This window comes from Tachypleus tridentatus, chromosome 9 (genome assembly GCF_004210375.1).
Source record: "Tachypleus tridentatus isolate NWPU-2018 chromosome 9, ASM421037v1, whole genome shotgun sequence".
Taxonomy (NCBI): Eukaryota; Metazoa; Arthropoda; class Merostomata; order Xiphosura; family Limulidae; genus Tachypleus; species Tachypleus tridentatus.
The window spans coordinates 164145982-164164329 of NC_134833.1; the positions used below are offsets into that span (position 1 = coordinate 164145982).

The 18348-nt window shown below is 31.5% G+C and overlaps 1 protein-coding gene across 1 annotated transcript in view; it reads left to right on the forward strand.

Moving 5' to 3' along the window:
- LOC143226837 (ATP-dependent RNA helicase TDRD9-like) overlaps positions 1-18348 on the forward strand; it is a 52728-nt gene that overhangs the window by 5252 nt on the left and 29128 nt on the right. Inside the window, exons 3-5 of the mRNA XM_076458314.1 lie at positions 532-638; positions 10389-10484; positions 17122-17244. Coding sequence (XP_076314429.1) covers positions 532-638; positions 10389-10484; positions 17122-17244 — 326 coding nt within the window. The remainder of the gene's footprint in view (positions 1-531; positions 639-10388; positions 10485-17121; positions 17245-18348) is intronic.

Genomic DNA, 18348 nt, shown 5'->3' on the forward strand with positions numbered 1-18348 from the left:
TAACCCCTTGAAGTCTGTACATAACGTCTTAATCTGTTGAAATCTGTACGTAACAACGTCTTAACCTCTTGAAGTCTGTACGTAACAACGTCTTAACCCCTTGAAGTCTGTACGTAACAACGTCTTAACCCCTTGAAGTCTGTACGTAACAACGTCTTAATCTGTTGAAATCTGTACGTAACAACATTTTCTGGAGTAATCTTTGACTTTAGCTAAAATATTACAGACTTTCATAACCCATTTTACTACTGTTGTCTTCTAGGATTATCTGGTTGAAAAATGTTTGTTTCATTAGAGTATGAAATTTGCTCCTATTTATGAGGTTAATTTATAGGTTGATACCTTGCTTTTATTTACAAGAATAAATTTTGCTCTGTTCCAAGTTTACAGAATATTTAAGCTGCTTTCCATGTTCTGGTAGTTCACAATGGTCTACTGTTTTCATTCTGTAATCTTTCAGGATCACAAAGTTCTTATCCTCTTTTAATTCATTGTATCCTGTTTTACATTATCTTGTATCGATACTTTCAGCTCCCAGGATTGTCTCCTATGGAGGGTTCCCTCTACACCTATTCCATTAGGGAAATGTTTCGACCCTGTTCCAACAAACAGATTCGTATTGACTTTGAAGAAGGAAAGTAAGTGTATAATTTACTTTAATTCTTAATTATGAACTTAAAATTTGGTGACATTTTTAATGACTGAATGTTAAAACATATCATTTAGGTTCTTCTACTTGTAGGATTTTTTTTTTACTTAATTTTTGAATTCAACAACTGTATGTGTGTTGTGGATATACAATATGTGGTTAAAATGTCTGTTTTGTTACCTTAAGTATATGTAGGCTGTAGATGTGCGATATCTAGTTACAATGTGTGTTTTGTTAACTTAAGTATAAGCGGGATGTGGATGTACAATATCTAGTTACAATGTGTGTTTTGTTACCTTAAGTATAAGCAGGATGTGGATGTACAATATCTAGTTACAATGTGTGTTTTGTTAACTTAAGTATAAGCGGGATGTGGATGTACAATATCTAGTTACAATGTGTGTTTTGTTACCTTAAGTATAAGCAGGATGTGGATGTACAATATCTAGTTACAATGTGTGTTTTGTTACCTTAAGTATAAGCAGGATGTGGATGTACAATATCTGGTTACAATGTGTGTTTTGTTACCTTAAGTATAAGCAGGATGTGGATGTACAATATCTAGTTACAATGTGTGTTTTGTTACCTTAAGTATAAGCAGGATGTGGATGTACAATATCTAGTTACAATGTGTGTTTTGTTACCTTAAGTATAAGCAGGATGTGGATGTACAATATCTGGTTAAAATGTGTGTTTTGTTAACTTAAGTATAAGCAGGATGTGGATGTACAATATCTAGTTACAATGTGTGTTTTGTTACCTTAAGTATAAGCAGGATGTGGATGTACAATATCTAGTTACAATGTGTGTTTTGTTACCTTAAGTATAAGCAGGATGTGGATGTACAATATCTGGTTACAATGTGTGTTTTGTTACCTTAAGTATAAGCAGGATGTGGATGTACAATATCTAGTTACAATGTGTGTTTTGTTACCTTAAGTATAAGCAGGATGTGGATGTACAATATCTAGTTACAATGTGTGTTTTGTTACCTTAAGTATAAGCAGGATGTGGATGTACAATATCTGGTTAAAATGTGTGTTTTGTTAACTTAAGTATAAGCAGGATGTGGATGTACAATATCTAGTTACAATGTGTGTTTTGTTACCTTAAGTATAAGCAGGATGTGGATGTACAATATCTAGTTACAATGTGTGTTTTGTTACCTTAAGTATAAGCAGGATGTGGATGTACAATATCTAGTTACAATGTGTGTTTTGTTACCTTAAGTATAAGCAGGATGTGGATGTACAATATCTAGTTACAATGTGTGTTTTGTTACCTTAAGTATAAGCAGGATGTGGATGTACAATATCTAGTTACAATGTGTGTTTTGTTACCTTAAGTATAAGCAGGATGTGGATGTACAATATCTAGTTACAATGTGTGTTTTGTTACCTTAAGTATAAGCAGGATGTGGATGTACAATATCTGGTTACAATGTGTGTTTTGTTACCTTAAGTATAAGCAGGATGTGGATGTACAATATCAAGTTACAATGTTTGTTTTGTTACCTTAAGTATAAGCAAGATGTGGATATACAATATGTGGTTACAATGTGTGTTTTGTTACCTTAAGTATATGCAGGGTATGGATGTACAATATGTGGTTACAATGTGTGTTTTGTTACCTTAAGTATAAGCAAGATGTGGATATACAATATGTGGTTACAATGTGTGTTTTGTTACCTTAAGTATATGCAGGGTATGGATGTACAATATTTAGTTAAAAGGTATGTTTTGTTACCTTTAGTATATTTAGGTTGTGGATATATAATATGTGGTTAAAATGTCTGTTTTGTTACTTTAAGTATATGTATATTGTGGGTATATAATATGTGGTTAAAATGTCTGTTTTTTTACCTTTAGTATAAGCAGGATGTGGATGTACAATATCTGGTTACAATGTCTGTTTTGTTACCTTAAGTTTATGTAGGTTGTGGATATACAGTGTCTGGTTAAAATGTGTTTTGTTACCTTAAGTATCTGTAGGTGGTGGATATACAATATATGGTTAACATGTCTGTTTTTTTACCTTAAGTTTTTATCCCTTACTGCTACTGTTTTCATTCTATAACAAATGTTTATCTTGATTGTACACAAAGATACAAATCCCTATATTTCATTAGGTTTGTATTTGTGTCTTTGATGTTGTATGCTTTTATTTGTGTAAAATGATTCTATACTTAACTTTGTGTTTTTGATTTTTCTATTTGTATGCTTCTTATTTAAAATAATTACCAAGTCAAGTTATTTCACAGTTTGAAGTGTTGATACCATTAAGTATGCTGTATAAAGAGGTTTTTTTTTCTCAGAACAATCTGTGTTTTAAAAAGATGTACAAGCAAGGAAACAAACAGGAGTAGTTGGAACTATTTGTTTCAGTCTTTGTGATCAGCCATAATTTGTTGGTAAAACAGCCTTGAGCTACTTCTGAGTTTGGTTTCTGAAACCAACTCTAAGAAATAGTGACAGAGTTTAATTATTTTAGCATTCTCTGTTATATGTCAACAGTACAAATTATGATTTTCACAGCTATTCTCCATCTGTAGTGGATTGAATATTGTGTTGTTGTTTTCTGATCCTAGAGAATTTAATTAATGTGATGGGAAACATAAGTTTACAAGTGCTGTAATAATTTTCTGATGAGACCCAAAATTTGAATGCTTTCACATAGTTTACTGTTCTTCTTCAGGAGAATAAAAGATCTGTGTAATGAATGTATTGAAATATACAAGCATGAATGTTGATGTCATGTAAACCAGATGTTTAATATAAGTTAGACTTGAAACCTAGCCAATTATAACCTAGAGTTGTTGATGCCAGGTGTACTTTGTGCCATGTTCAGTACATATGACTCAAGTATAATAATAATTATAAGGAATGTTAACCAATGTGAAACATGAGGCAGTATCTTTGATGTGGTGCTCAACATTAGCTTTGATTTTTGACATTAGCAACAATGTAAAACTTTCTACAAACACTAGTCTCTGTACTATGGATGTTTCTTCTCTGTAGACAAACATTCCCCATGATGAAGGCTTAAAAGCCCTAGAATCTTCTCTCGATAAACTAGAATAATCCAACAGAAAAAATTATTACAGACTTAGCTGAACTAGAAGTTTACACTTAATGGTTTAGGATTTAATGATGAATTCTATATTCAAACAAAATGCACAGCAACCTTGTTTGGGAGACTTAAGAGTTCAGACTGTTTGAAGCTGTGCAGACAAACCAACATTTTGAAGACACTACAGTATTGATATTTTGTTCATTTGATAGGAGACAAAGATTCGTTACCATCCTTTTATAGATGTGCCAACATCCTCCAAGGTTTATTAATCTTGTCCTGGTCATCCTTTACTGTGCATATCACTAGGTTTTAGTGGCTTACATTCCATATTTTATTAAACTACTTGTAGTGTATGTTATACCAATTAGAACAACGTACAACAATAGCTAATAATCCATATTTTATTGGTATACAAGTTTTTAGTTCTTAATTTCATAAGGCAATATTTTTAAAAAATCCTGAATTTTCTCTTGGTATCTCAACTTCTGTATTTTGTTCACCACCTCTCTAATAAGTATGAAATTTACCATAAATTACTTGGTATGAAATCATCACTGATCAGGCAAACCATAAATTTTATAGCCATGAATTTTGTTTGGTTACAGAGCAATGAAATAGCAAATCAGACCCCTTTGCCACACCCTCTATTTCAGGATTTGTAATAGTTTTTTCTTAAGTTTAATTATGCATCATCTATAACCCAATAGAAAACTAGTGTCTTCATCTATCAGGTAACATATTATGTTGTTTTCTGAACAGATAATTGTCAGTTTCTCTGTTTGTACAAGCTTCATTCCCATGGGAACGATAAAGATTAGCTAGAAGGAATTGATAGTGGCTGTTGTTAGAGTTAGAAATTGATAGTGGCTGTTGTCAGAGTTAGAAATTGATAGTGGCTGTTGTCAGAGTTAGAAATTGATAGTGGCTGTTGTCAGAGTTAGAAATTGATAGTGGCTGTTGTCAGAGTTAGAAATTGATAGTGGCTGTTGTCAGAGTTAGAAATTGATAGTGGCTGTTGTCAGAGTTAGAAATTGATAGTGGCTGTTGTCAGAGTTAGAAATTGATAGTGGCTGTTGTCAGAGTTAGAAATTGTTAGTGGCTGTTGTCAGAGTAAGTAGGGTGAAGTGTCATTGACAGCCATCAGCAGAAAAAAACCAGGAAGTTTGGGTAAGTATTTTGTTTCTTTATTTATCATTATAAAAGAAACTACAATGTAAAAGTAGTGATATTGTAAAGTTAATTAAATTTACATTATGTAAATAAATAAATAATAAAAATGTTTCATGTGAGCAGCTTGTGGGTAATATAATTCAATGGTGTAATGTTAGCTGCAGGTACTCCAAGTGACTTACAACCTATAATGGTGCAGATAGTAGTTAGACATTGTTCAAAGGACAATAAAATTTGATTATAAATAGATGTTATGAGTTTAAAGGAACAATTAATTTTGTTTCATGTTACAATTTGAAGTCTATTTACAAAGAAATAAGGAATAATTTAAATGAGGAATTTTTTGGTAGTTACAACCAAATTGATCAACCTTGTATAGAATTAGTGTAGAGAAAAATCAAATTTAAAATTTTATTGAAAGAAATGTTTGAAATAAATTTAGGAGGCTTTGGAGATTACACAAATGAAATTTGAGATTTTTGACATGAAGGAAAGTTTTTTTAAACTTAAATAATTATGCACATGGACTAGTCCAAAAGAATACTCAATATATTTATAAACTTTTTTTTTAGTTTATTTAAAATGCTTCACTAAATGATGAATTTTTTTTATTAAGAAAGACTTGTAATGTTTACTACAATACTGTCAAATTTTGTGAAGATACACATACTTCAATAAAAGTTAGTAGTATCAAATTTATAAATACTTTAACAAAGTACAAAGAGGTCACATGGTGGGTCAAAATGACCATGACATGTTGAGAGAGTTAAATTTACTCTAGATTACTCCACTTCCTAAATACATTTTTAGGTGTTCTACATACTGGTATGTACAGAAACCTATTGGATAAAATATAATATCTACATTATCAAAATTGCAACCTTGTCCACATCAAATACAATATCACATCCAAACAAGCACTTAGATTAAAAAAAGATATGATTTGACAGTAAGAACTATGACCACCACATTTATTCTTTGAAGCAGACTGTGAGTGAAAGAGGTTATAAACAAAACACTGTCACCCAACAACTTGACAAAGCTAACAATATACCACATGGACCACCTTGAAACAATTACCTAAAACAGATTCTTCTTGTGTTCCACTGGTTATTACCTATTACCCAAAAATAAACAATCTACCAGTGGAACACAAGAAGAATCTGATTTAGGTAATTGTTTCAAGGTGGTCCATGTGGTATATTGTTAGCTTTGTCAAGTTGTTGGGTGACAGTGTTCCACTGGTTATTACCTATTACCCAAAAATAAACAATCTACCAGTGGAACACAAGAAGAATATGTTTTAGGTAATTGTTTCAAGGTGGTCCATGTGGTATATTGTTAGCTTTGTCAAGTTGTTGGGTGACAGTGTTCCACTGGTTATTACCTATTACCCAAAAATAAACAATCTACCAGTGGAACACAAGAAGAATATGTTTTAGGTAATTGTTTCAAGGTGGTCCATGTGGTATATTGTTAGCTTTGTCAAGTTGTTGGGTGACAGTGTTCCACTGGTTATTACCTATTACCCAAAAATAAACAATCTACCAGTGGAACACAAGAAGAATATGTTTTAGGTAATTGTTTCAAGGTGGTCCATGTGGTATATTGTTAGCTTTGTCAAGTTGTTGGGTGACAGTGTTCCACTGGTTATTACCTATTACTCAAAAATAAACAATCTACCAGGATACTAAAGAAACTTTTTTACCTCCTTCAACTTAATGATCGACTAAAATAAATTTTAGATATTTTTATTTTTCTGAAAACAAAAACAAAAATAAACTTAGTATTCATGCTTAGTTCATGCTAAAATCAACTTTAAGTGAACACCAGGTGGAAGTAATCCAATAGCAAGCAATGCCAAACCTGTAAGTTCATACAGGAAACAGATAAATTTTGTAATAAAGGCAACCAAAAGCAGTTGAAAATCACTAAACCCATTACTTGTATTACAAAAAACATTATTTATTTAATCAGATACCAGAAATGCAACTTCCACAATGGAGGTCCAACCAACACAGCTATATGTGAATGTTTTAATAACCACAAAGAAAGTGTCTGGTCACAAAGTATTTTAACTTGGATATCAGACTGAAGACTCTAGAGATAAATATTTAATCTAACAAAAGAAGAAGCTTACTAGAAAGCTCTGTTCAATATTGTAAAGTAAGGTGATGTATTGACTTCATAGTTTCAGTGTCTCCTCTTCAGTAGGATGTTTAGACATGTAATAAACTGTGTGTTAAAGTAAGGTGATGTATTGACTTCATAGTTTCAGTGTCTCCTCTTCAGTAGGATGTTTAGACATGTAATAAACTGTGTGTTAAAGTAAGGTGATGTATTAACTAACTTCATAGTTTCAGTGTCTCCTCTTCAGTAGGATGTTTAGACATGTAATAAACTGTGTGTTAAAGTAAGGTGATGTATTGACTAACTCATAGTTTCAGTGTCTCCTCTTCAGTAGGATGTTTAGACATGTAATAAACTGTGTGTTAAAGTAAGGTGATGTATTGACTTCATAGTTTCAGTGTCTCCTCTTCAGTAGGATGTTTAGACATGTAATAAACTGTGTGTTAAAGTAAGGTGATGTATTGAACTTCTTCATAGTTTCAGTGTCTCCTCTTCAGTAGGATGTTTAGACATGTAATAAACTGCATGTTAAAGTAAGGTGATGTATTGACTTCATAGTTTCAGTGTCTCCTCTTCAGTAGGATGTTTAGACATGTAATAAACTGCATGTTAAAGTAAGGTGATGTATTGACTTCATAGTTTCAGTGTCTCCTCTTCAGTAGGATGTTTAGACATGTAATAAACTGCATGTTAAAGTAAGGTGATGTATTAACTAACTTCATAGTTTCAGTGTCTCCTCTTCAGTAGGATGTTTAGACATGTAATAAACTGCATGTTAAAGTAAGGTGATGTATTAACTTCATAGTTTCAGTGTCTCCTCTTCAGTAGGATGTTTAGACATGTAATAAACTGCATGTTAAAGTAAGGTGATGTATTGACTTCATAGTTTCAGTGTCTCCTCTTCAGTAGGATGTTTAGACATGTAATAAACTGCATGTTAAAGTAAGGTGATGTATTAACTTCATAGTTTCAGTGTCTCCTCTTCAGTAGGATATTTAGACATGTAATAAACTGCATGTTAAAGTAAGGTGATGTATTAACTAACTTCATAGTTTCAGTGTCTCCTCTTCAGTAGGATGTTTAGACATGTAATAAACTGCATGTTAAAGTAAGGTGATGTATTGACTTCATAGTTTCAGTGTCTCCTCTTCAGTAGGATATTTAGACATGTAATAAACTGCATGTTAAAGTAAGGTGATGTATTGACTTCATAGTTTCAGTGTCTCCTCTTCAGTAGGATGTTTAGACATGTATTAAACTGCATGTTAAAGTAAGGTGATGTATTAACTAACTTCATAGTTTCAGTGTCTCCTCTTCAGTAGGATGTTTAGACATGTAATAAACTGCATGTTAAAGTAAGGTGATGTATTAACTAACTTCATAGTTTCAGTGTCTCCTCTTCAGTAGGATATTTAGACATGTAATAAACTGCATGTTAAAGTAAGGTGATGTATTAACTAACTTCATAGTTTCAGTGTCTCCTCTTCAGTAGGATATTTAGACATGTAATAAACTGCATGTTAAAGTAAGGTGATGTATTAACTAACTTCATAGTTTCAGTGTCTCCTCTTCAGTAGGATGTTTAGACATGTAATAAACTGTGTGTTAAAGTAAGGTGATGTATTAACTTCATAGTTTCAGTGTCTCCTCTTCAGTAGGATGTTTAGACATGTATTAAACTGCATGTTAAAGTAAGGTGATGTATTAACTAACTTCATAGTTTCAGTGTCTCCTCTTCAGTAGGATGTTTAGACATGTAATAAACTGTGTTAAAGTAAGGTGATGTATTAACTAACTTCATAGTTTCAGTGTCTCCTCTTCAGTAGGATGTTTAGACATGTAATAAACTGCATGTTAAAGTAAGGTGATGTATTGACTTCATAGTTTCAGTGTCTCCTCTTCAGTAGGATATTTAGACATGTAATAAACTGCATGTTAAAGTAAGGTGATGTATTGACTTCATAGTTTCAGTGTCTCCTCTTCAGTAGGATGTTTAGACATGTATTAAACTGCATGTTAAAGTAAGGTGATGTATTAACTAACTTCATAGTTTCAGTGTCTCCTCTTCAGTAGGATGTTTAGACATGTAATAAACTGTGTGTTAAAGTAAGGTGATGTATTGACTTCATAGTTTCAGTGTCTCCTCTTCAGTAGGATGTTTAGACATGTATTAAACTGCATGTTAAAGTAAGGTGATGTATTAACTAACTTCATAGTTTCAGTGTCTCCTCTTCAGTAGGATGTTTAGACATGTAATAAACTGTGTGTTAAAGTAAGGTGATGTATTAACTAACTTCATAGTTTCAGTGTCTCCTCTTCAGTAGGATGTTTAGACATGTAATAAACTGTGTGTTAAAGTAAGGTGATGTATTAACTAACTTCATAGTTTCAGTGTCTCCTCTTCAGTAGGATGTTTAGACATGTAATAAACTGTGTGTTAAATAGAATCAGTGTCTATTCTTCAGTAAGTTAAGATTTGTGTATGAAAGCTCTATATTTGAAATTTAATATGATATGTTAATTGTGTTATTAGAGTAAGTGTTGTGTAAAGTTTTAATTATTATTGTTTGTTTTCCAAGGTGAGGTATATCAGTTCTATTAAGTGTTTTTGATAACTCATACATTGTGATTGAAGTAATGTTAATTACTTTTAAAATATCTTTATTTTCTTGATATTATAGACTTTACTACTGAAGGGTTGTTGTACAGATGGTTAAAGTTTGAAAGGAAGATTGTAGTGTTAAATTTGAATGCATGTATGTATATGTAGGAATTTTTACTATGTGCATGTGTGTATATATGCATTTAGAGAACTGTTTAATTTTTTTACTATAAAAAATCATTGTTCATAAACCATTCAGTTTTAAAATGTGGTTACTTTTCTGTTAAGACAACTTCTTATGTCTCTTGGATTTTCTTATGTTAATTGTCTTGGTAATGCAGACTTGTGGTCGGAAGCTGATGCTGGAGTTAGTAAGTAGAAAATGTGGACAGTTGTGTAATGTAAAACATGATTCTGAGATGTAATTTAATAAACAGTAGCACTACTAATTGATCTGTTACTACATGATTTTTCTAATTGATCTGTTAATGGTAAAAGAATGTCAGTTAACATAGAAATAATAATTAATATTATAGTGTATGTAGAAGATGAATTATTTTATCATGTTTATGCTTGATGAAAGACATGATTTCAAAAGTTTTGATATTTGATTTTTTTCAAAGTTATGAATCAACAGATATATATTTATTTATGTATGAAACACTTTTTAATAAATATTGAACTGTTTTAACTCTTTGAATGTTTCAACCTGTGAATTGCAAGTTTCATCTTGATCCATTCAACTATTATAACTTTGTAACACAGAGCTCTAGTCCAGTTTTCCCGTGGGCAACAAATGGAGAACTCGGTTTATGAGCCAATGGGTATCCTCATAGCTGTGTATCTGGCTGTTAAAATGAGGTTTGTATGTTAAGTATTAAATAAAACTATTATTGAGCTATCAAGATTTATGTAGTTGCATATACCAGTGTTTACTTCTCATATGAGTTTGAATACTATATGCAACTTGAATTTATTCAGGCCCTTATTTGAAATGTTATATCTGAAGTACATACAGATGTGGTTCAGCATGGTCAAGTGATTTGGGTGCTTGACTCACAATCTAAGGGTTGAGGGTTCATATCCCAGTCACACGAAATGGGCTTACTCTTTCAGCTGTGGGGGTGTTATAATATGATGTTTAATGCCACTATTTGTTGGTAAAAGAATGGCCTAATAGTTGATGGTGGGTGGTGATGACTAGTTGCCTTCCCTCTAGTTTTTTTTACACTGCTAAATTAGGGATGGCTGGTGCAGATAGTCCTCATGTAGCTTTGAACAAAATTCAAAATAAACAATCATACTGACGTGTGTTTAACTTATTCAGTTTTATATAATTACACAACCTTGGATTTAATTACATTCCTTTTTTCTGATCCTTTCTAAAAGACTGTTTTCAAATTCCTTTTTATGTGCATTAATGAGTGGCATTCAAAATTAAACACTTCACTATCCATGTATGTCAAGAAAATTAATGTTATGATATGTGGTATAATTTATGTTATTTAAGTTTTAATTCTTTTGTATGAAAACAAATGGTAACCTTCTTAAACTGCAGTTTTCTTATTTTGTGATCTACACACTATGAAATATTTTCACTCCAGCAGGAGTTGACTGTTAACAAGTAAGCTTGCAGTGTATATGAAGACAATGTAGTTCTTTGTGGTCTTTTGATACAAAGTCTTGCCGCTGTTTTCACTGAGAAGAGAAATAAAACTTTGAACCCTTGATGGGTGACACATCCATCTTCAATACTCTACATTGAGAACCACAATATACGTGTAGTTGGTTAATAGAAATATATACAAAATAGTTCAGTTAACACTATACTTCATTTAATTTGAAACTGATGAGCAGTTTTTGGATTAAAGTAGGTGTAACTTTTATTAATATTGTTGTCTGCTTGATAAACTATAGCACTTATGGTGGTTTATAACCTAAATATGATAAACTTGGAGAGAAAGTTAAGTTGTGTTTTGGTCTTACTATTATATTTCTGTCACAATAACTGTATAAAGGCTCATATCAGTTAGTGTATTGGTATAAATAAAGACAAAGAATTTAAAAGGAAAATTGAAGATAACCCATACATGAAAATATAAATGTACAAAATTTTTAATATGTGAAAAAATGACTATTCTAGTGAATAATTGTGAGGTGTGTTCTTATTTCTCAGTCCCCAGTGGCACAACAGTAATATAGTAGAGAAAATGGAAAACAAAATATAAACATTTACCTTAAAAAAACTTTTAATATTTATTAATGAAGCTCTAGAGATTATTCAAATGAAATGTGAAAACTGTAAGATAAATATATTATTTTTATACTTGGTATAAAAAATCACTTTGTATGTGAACTATTCAGAGTATTAGTTACAAGAAATAAAAACATTAAATGTTTTATATTTCTGAAGTTACATACTTTAATCTTGTGAAAAATTAAAATATTTCATCTCCTAGTTTTGTTTTTGAAAGGCATTTCATCAGTTATACAAGTTTCTTTTGATCATTTCTAAAGGGTTAAATGTCACTTCTAAATTACATGTGGATGTGTGTTTGGCTTATTATAGTCAGTTTTATGTAATTACACAACTTTTGGTTAAATATACTATGATAAAGTTTTATGTGGTGATCTAAAAACATACTAAATGTGTTACTGAATATTCTTTGAAACATACTGGTGGGTGTATTTTACTGAATGATAGATATATTATAGAAACGTTGATTTTCAAGCCTGTCATGCCTTATAAAAAATCTAATATGTAACATCTATCCTATACTTTATGTTGTACTCTAGTACCTTTACAGACTTATAATACTGAAATTGAAATCTTGGGCTTGTTACCCCAGTGTGGACATATAACAGCTAGAACATAATCAAAACAAATATGATATACCATAAATTAATATCAGTAGGTCAACTGTTAATAACTATTAATTCTTATATGTCTTTTGCATTTACAGGTATCTTCCTTTTTGTGTAATATTTTAGTATTTTGAAAATATGCAATAACATTTCAAAATAACAAAACACACATTCTTAGGCTGTTTGTCATTTGTGTATTTTATCATATTCTATTAACTCAAAGAAAAATAATAAAACAATTATTTATTATTTCTTTTGCTAAAGTTTTATTCTCAAAATGTATATTATCAAATACTATCTCTTTGCATTAAAAATGTAACATTCAAATAAACCTGGTGTGGTGTTATGTAAGTATATTATAATAACTGAGAATATTTATGGTTGTAAAGTTGTGTTTTTTCTTAATTTTGTTTGTACTTTGTAGTGATTAGATAATGTGTTTTGTGTATAACTTCATACCCTGTTACATTCTTCATTTTGTGTATATTACAGACAGTTTGAGAATACCCTGTTACATTCTTCATTTTGTGTACATTACAGACAGTTTGAGAATACCCTGTTACATTCTTCATTTTGTGTACATTACAGACAGTTTGAGAATACCCTGTTACATTCTTCATTTTGTGTACATTACAGACAGTTTGAGAATACCCTGTTACATTCTTCATTTTGTGTACATTACAGACAGTTTGAGAATACCCTGTTACATTCTTCATTTTGTGTACATTACAGACAGTTTGAGAATACCCTGTTACATTTTTCATTCTGTGTATATTACAGACAGTTTGAGAATACCCTGTTACATTCTTCATTTTGTGTACATTACAGACAGTGTGAGAATACCATGTTACATTCATTTTGTGTACATTACAGACAGTTTGAGAATACCCTGTTACATTCTTCATTTTGTGTATATTACAGACAGTTTGAGAATACCCTGTTACATTCTTCATTTTGTGTACATTACAGACAGTTTGAGAATACCCTGTTACATTTTTCATTTTGTGTATATTACAGACAGTTTGAGAATACCCTGTTACATTTTTCATTTTGTGTATATTACAGACAGTTTGAGAATACCCTGTTACATTCTTCATTTTGTGTACATTACAGACAGTTTGAGAATACCCTGTTACATTCTTCATTTTGTGTACATTACAGACAGTTTGAGAATACCCTGTTACATTCTTCATTTTGTGTGCATTACAGGCAGTTTGAGAATATCCTGTTACATTCTTCATTTTGTGTGCATTACAGACAGTTTGAGAATACCCTGTTACATTCTTCATTTTGTGTAATGCTACAGACAGTTTGAGAATACCCTGTTACATTCTTCATTTTGTGTAATGTTACAGACAGTTTGAGAATACCCTGTTACATTCTTCATTTTGTGTACATTACAGACAGTTTGAGAATACCCTGTTACATTCTTCATTTTGTGTACGTTACAGACAGTTTGAGAATACCCTGTTACATTCTTCATTTTGTGTACGTTACAGACAGTTTGAGAATACCCTGTTACATTCTTCATTTTGTGTGCATTACAGACAGTTTGAGAATACCCTGTTACATTCTTCATTTTGTGTACATTACAGACAGTTTGAGAATACCCTGTTACATTCTTCATTTTGTGTACATTACAGACAGTTTGAGAATACCCTGTTACATTCTTCATTTTGTGCATGTTACAGACAGTTTAAGAATACCCTGTTACATTCTTCATTTTGTGTATGTTACAGACAGTTTGAGAATACCCTGTTACATTCTTCATTTTGTGTATGTTACAGACAGTTTGAGAATACCCTGTTACATTCTTCATTTTGTGTACATTACAGACAGTTTGAGAATACCCTGTTACATTTTTCATTCTGTGTATATTACAGACAGTTTGAGAATACCCTGTTACATTCTTCATTTTGTGTACATTACAGACAGTGTGAGAATACCATGTTACATTCATTTTGTGTACATTACAGACAGTTTGAGAATACCCTGTTACATTCTTCATTTTGTGTATATTACAGACAGTTTGAGAATACCCTGTTACATTCTTCATTTTGTGTACATTACAGACAGTTTGAGAATACCCTGTTACATTTTTCATTTTGTGTATATTACAGACAGTTTGAGAATACCCTGTTACATTTTTTCATTTTGTGTATATTACAGACAGTTTGAGAATACCCTGTTACATTCTTCATTTTGTGTACATTACAGACAGTTTGAGAATACCCTGTTACATTCTTCATTTTGTGTACATTACAGACAGTTTGAGAATACCCTGTTACATTCTTCATTTTGTGTGCATTACAGGCAGTTTGAGAATATCCTGTTACATTCTTCATTTTGTGTGCATTACAGACAGTTTGAGAATACCCTGTTACATTCTTCATTTTGTGTACGTTACAGACAGTTTGAGAATACCCTGTTACATTCTTCATTTTGTGTATGCGTTACAGACAGTTTGAGAATACCCTGTTACATTCTTCATTTTGTGTAATGCTTACAGACAGTTTGAGAATACCCTGTTACATTCTTCATTTTGTGTAATGCGTTACAGACAGTTTGAGAATACCCTGTTACATTCTTCATTTTGTGTAATTACAGACAGTTTGAGAATACCCTGTTACATTCTTCATTTTGTGTAATGTTACAGACAGTTTGAGAATACCCTGTTACATTCTTCATTTTGTGTGCATTACAGACAGTTTGAGAATACCCTGTTACATTCTTCATTTTGTGTACATTACAGACAGTTTGAGAATACCCTGTTACATTCTTCATTTTGTGTACATTACAGACAGTTTGAGAATACCCTGTTACATTCTTCATTTTGTGCATGTTACAGACAGTTTAAGAATACCCTGTTACATTCTTCATTTTGTGTATGTTACAGACAGTTTGAGAATACCCTGTTACATTCTTCATTTTGTGTATGTTACAGACAGTTTGAGAATACCCTGTTACATTTTTCATTCTGTGTATGTTACAGACAGTTTGAGAATACCCTGTTACATTCTTCATTTTGTGTACATTACAGACAGTTTGAGAATACCCTGTTACATTCTTCATTTTGTGTATATTACAGACAGTTTGAGAATACCCTGTTACATTCTTCATTTTGTGTACATTACAGACAGTTTGAGAATACCCTGTTACATTTTTCATTTTGTGTATATTACAGACAGTTTGAGAATACCCTGTTACATTTTTCATTTTGTGTATATTACAGACAGTTTGAGAATACCCTGTTACATTCTTCATTTTGTGTACATTACAGACAGTTTGAGAATACCCTGTTACATTCTTCATTTTGTGTGCATTACAGGCAGTTTGAGAATATCCTGTTACATTCTTCATTTTGTGTGCATTACAGACAGTTTGAGAATACCCTGTTACATTCTTCATTTTGTGTAATGCTACAGACAGTTTGAGAATACCCTGTTACATTCTTCATTTTGTGTAATGCTACAGACAGTTTGAGAATACCCTGTTACATTCTTCATTTTGTGTACAATGCTTACAGACAGTTTGAGAATACCCTGTTACATTCTTCATTTTGTGTAATGTTACAGACAGTTTGAGAATACCCTGTTACATTCTTCATTTTGTGTAATGCTACAGACAGTTTGAGAATACCCTGTTACATTCTTCATTTTGTGTGCATTACAGACAGTTTGAGAATACCCTGTTACATTCTTCATTTTGTGTACATTACAGACAGTTTGAGAATACATTGTTACATTCTTCATTTTGTGTACATTACAGACAGTTTGAGAATACCCTGTTACATTCTTCATTTTGTGCATGTTACAGACAGTTTAAGAATACCCTGTTACATTTTTCATTTTGTGTATGTTACAGACAGTTTGAGAATACCCTGTTACATTCTTCATTTTGTGTATGTTACAGACAGTTTGAGAATACCCTGTTACATTCTTCATTTTGTGTATGTTACAGACAGTTTGAGAATACCCTGTTACATTCTTCATTTTGTGTACGTTACAGACAGTTTGAGAATACCCTGTTACATTCTTCATTTTGTGTACATTACAGACAGTTTGAGAATACCCTGTTACATTCTTCATTTTGTGTATGTTACAAACAGTTTGAGAATACCCTGTTACATTCTTCATTTTGTGTATGTTACAAACAGTTTGAGAATACCCTGTTACATTCTTCATTTTGTGTATGTTACAAACAGTTTGAGAATACCCTGTTACATTCTTTACTTTACAGACAGTTAAGAATACCCTGTTACATTTTTCATTTTGTGTATGTTACAGACAGTTTGAGAATACCCTGTTACATTCTTTACTTTACAGACAGTTTGAGAATACCCTGTTACATTCTTTACTTTACAGACAGTTTGAGAATACCCTGTTACATTCTTTACTTTACAGACAGTTAAGAATACTTTGTTACATTCTTCATTTTGTGTACATTACAGACAGTTTGAGAATACCCTGTTACATTTTTCATTTTGTGTACATTACAGACAGTTTGAGAATACCCTGTTACATTTTTCATTTTGTGTATATTACAGACAGTTTGAGAATACCCTGTTACATTCTTCATTTTGTGTATGTTACAAACAGTTTGAGAATACCCTGTTACATTCTTTACTTTACAGACAGTTAAGAATACCCCTTATGCTCAAGTTGTTCAGTCAGCGGGAAGCCAGACAGAGGATGGAACAGTTGCAGCTTTTGAGAAATCAACAATGTGAGAAAAGAAAAATTTTGAGAAGCAACAGGTGACTATAATTAAAAATTGTTTAAAAATTGTTTAAAATTATTAAATTATTTAAATCCATACATTAAGTTGATCAAGTATTGAAGAAGATTTCTCTTATAATAGTGGGATAATAGTTTAGATATGAGAATGTAAACATCTACAACTACTCCACTTGCTTAATGTAAGTGGGATAATAGTTTAGATAGAAGAGAAATCCATACATTAAATTGATCAAGTATTGAAGATTTTTCTTATATCTAAACTACTATCCCACTTACATTAAGCAAGTGGAGTAGTTGTAGATGGTTACATTCTCATATCTAAACTATTATCCCACTTACATTAAGCAAGTGGAGTAGTTGTAGATGGTTACATTCTCATATCTAAACTATTATCCCACTTACATTAAGCAAGTGGAGTAGTTGTAGATGGTTACATTCTCATATCTAAACTATTATCCCACTTACATTAAGCAAGTGGAGTAGTTGTAGATGGTTACATTCTCATATCTAAACTATTATCCCACTTACATTAAGCAAGTGGAGTAGTTGTAGATGGTTACATTCTCATATCTAAACTATTATCCCACTTACATTAAGCAAGTGGAGTAGTTGTAGATGGTTACATTCTCATATCTAAACTATTATCCCACTTACATTAAGCAAGTGGAGTAGTTGTAGATGGTTACATTCTCATATCTAAACTATTATCCCACTTACATTAAGCAAGTGGAGTAGTTGTAGATGGTTACATTCTCATATCTAAACTATTATCCCACTTACATTAAGCAAGTGGAGTAGTTGTAGATGGTTACATTCTCATATCTAAACTATTATCCCACTTACATTAAGCAAGTGGAGTAGTTGTAGATGGTTACATTCTCATATCTAAACTATTATCCCATTTACATTAAGCAAGCGGAGTAGTTGTAGATGGTTACATCATTACCAATGGATGATAAATTATTAGTTTTATGAATGATGAGGAATGGATGATAAGTAACTAGTCATTACCAATGGATGATAAATTATTAGTTTTATGAATGATGGGGAATGGATGATAAGTAACTAGTCATTACCAATGGATGATAAGTAACTAGTCATTACCAATGGATGATAAGTAA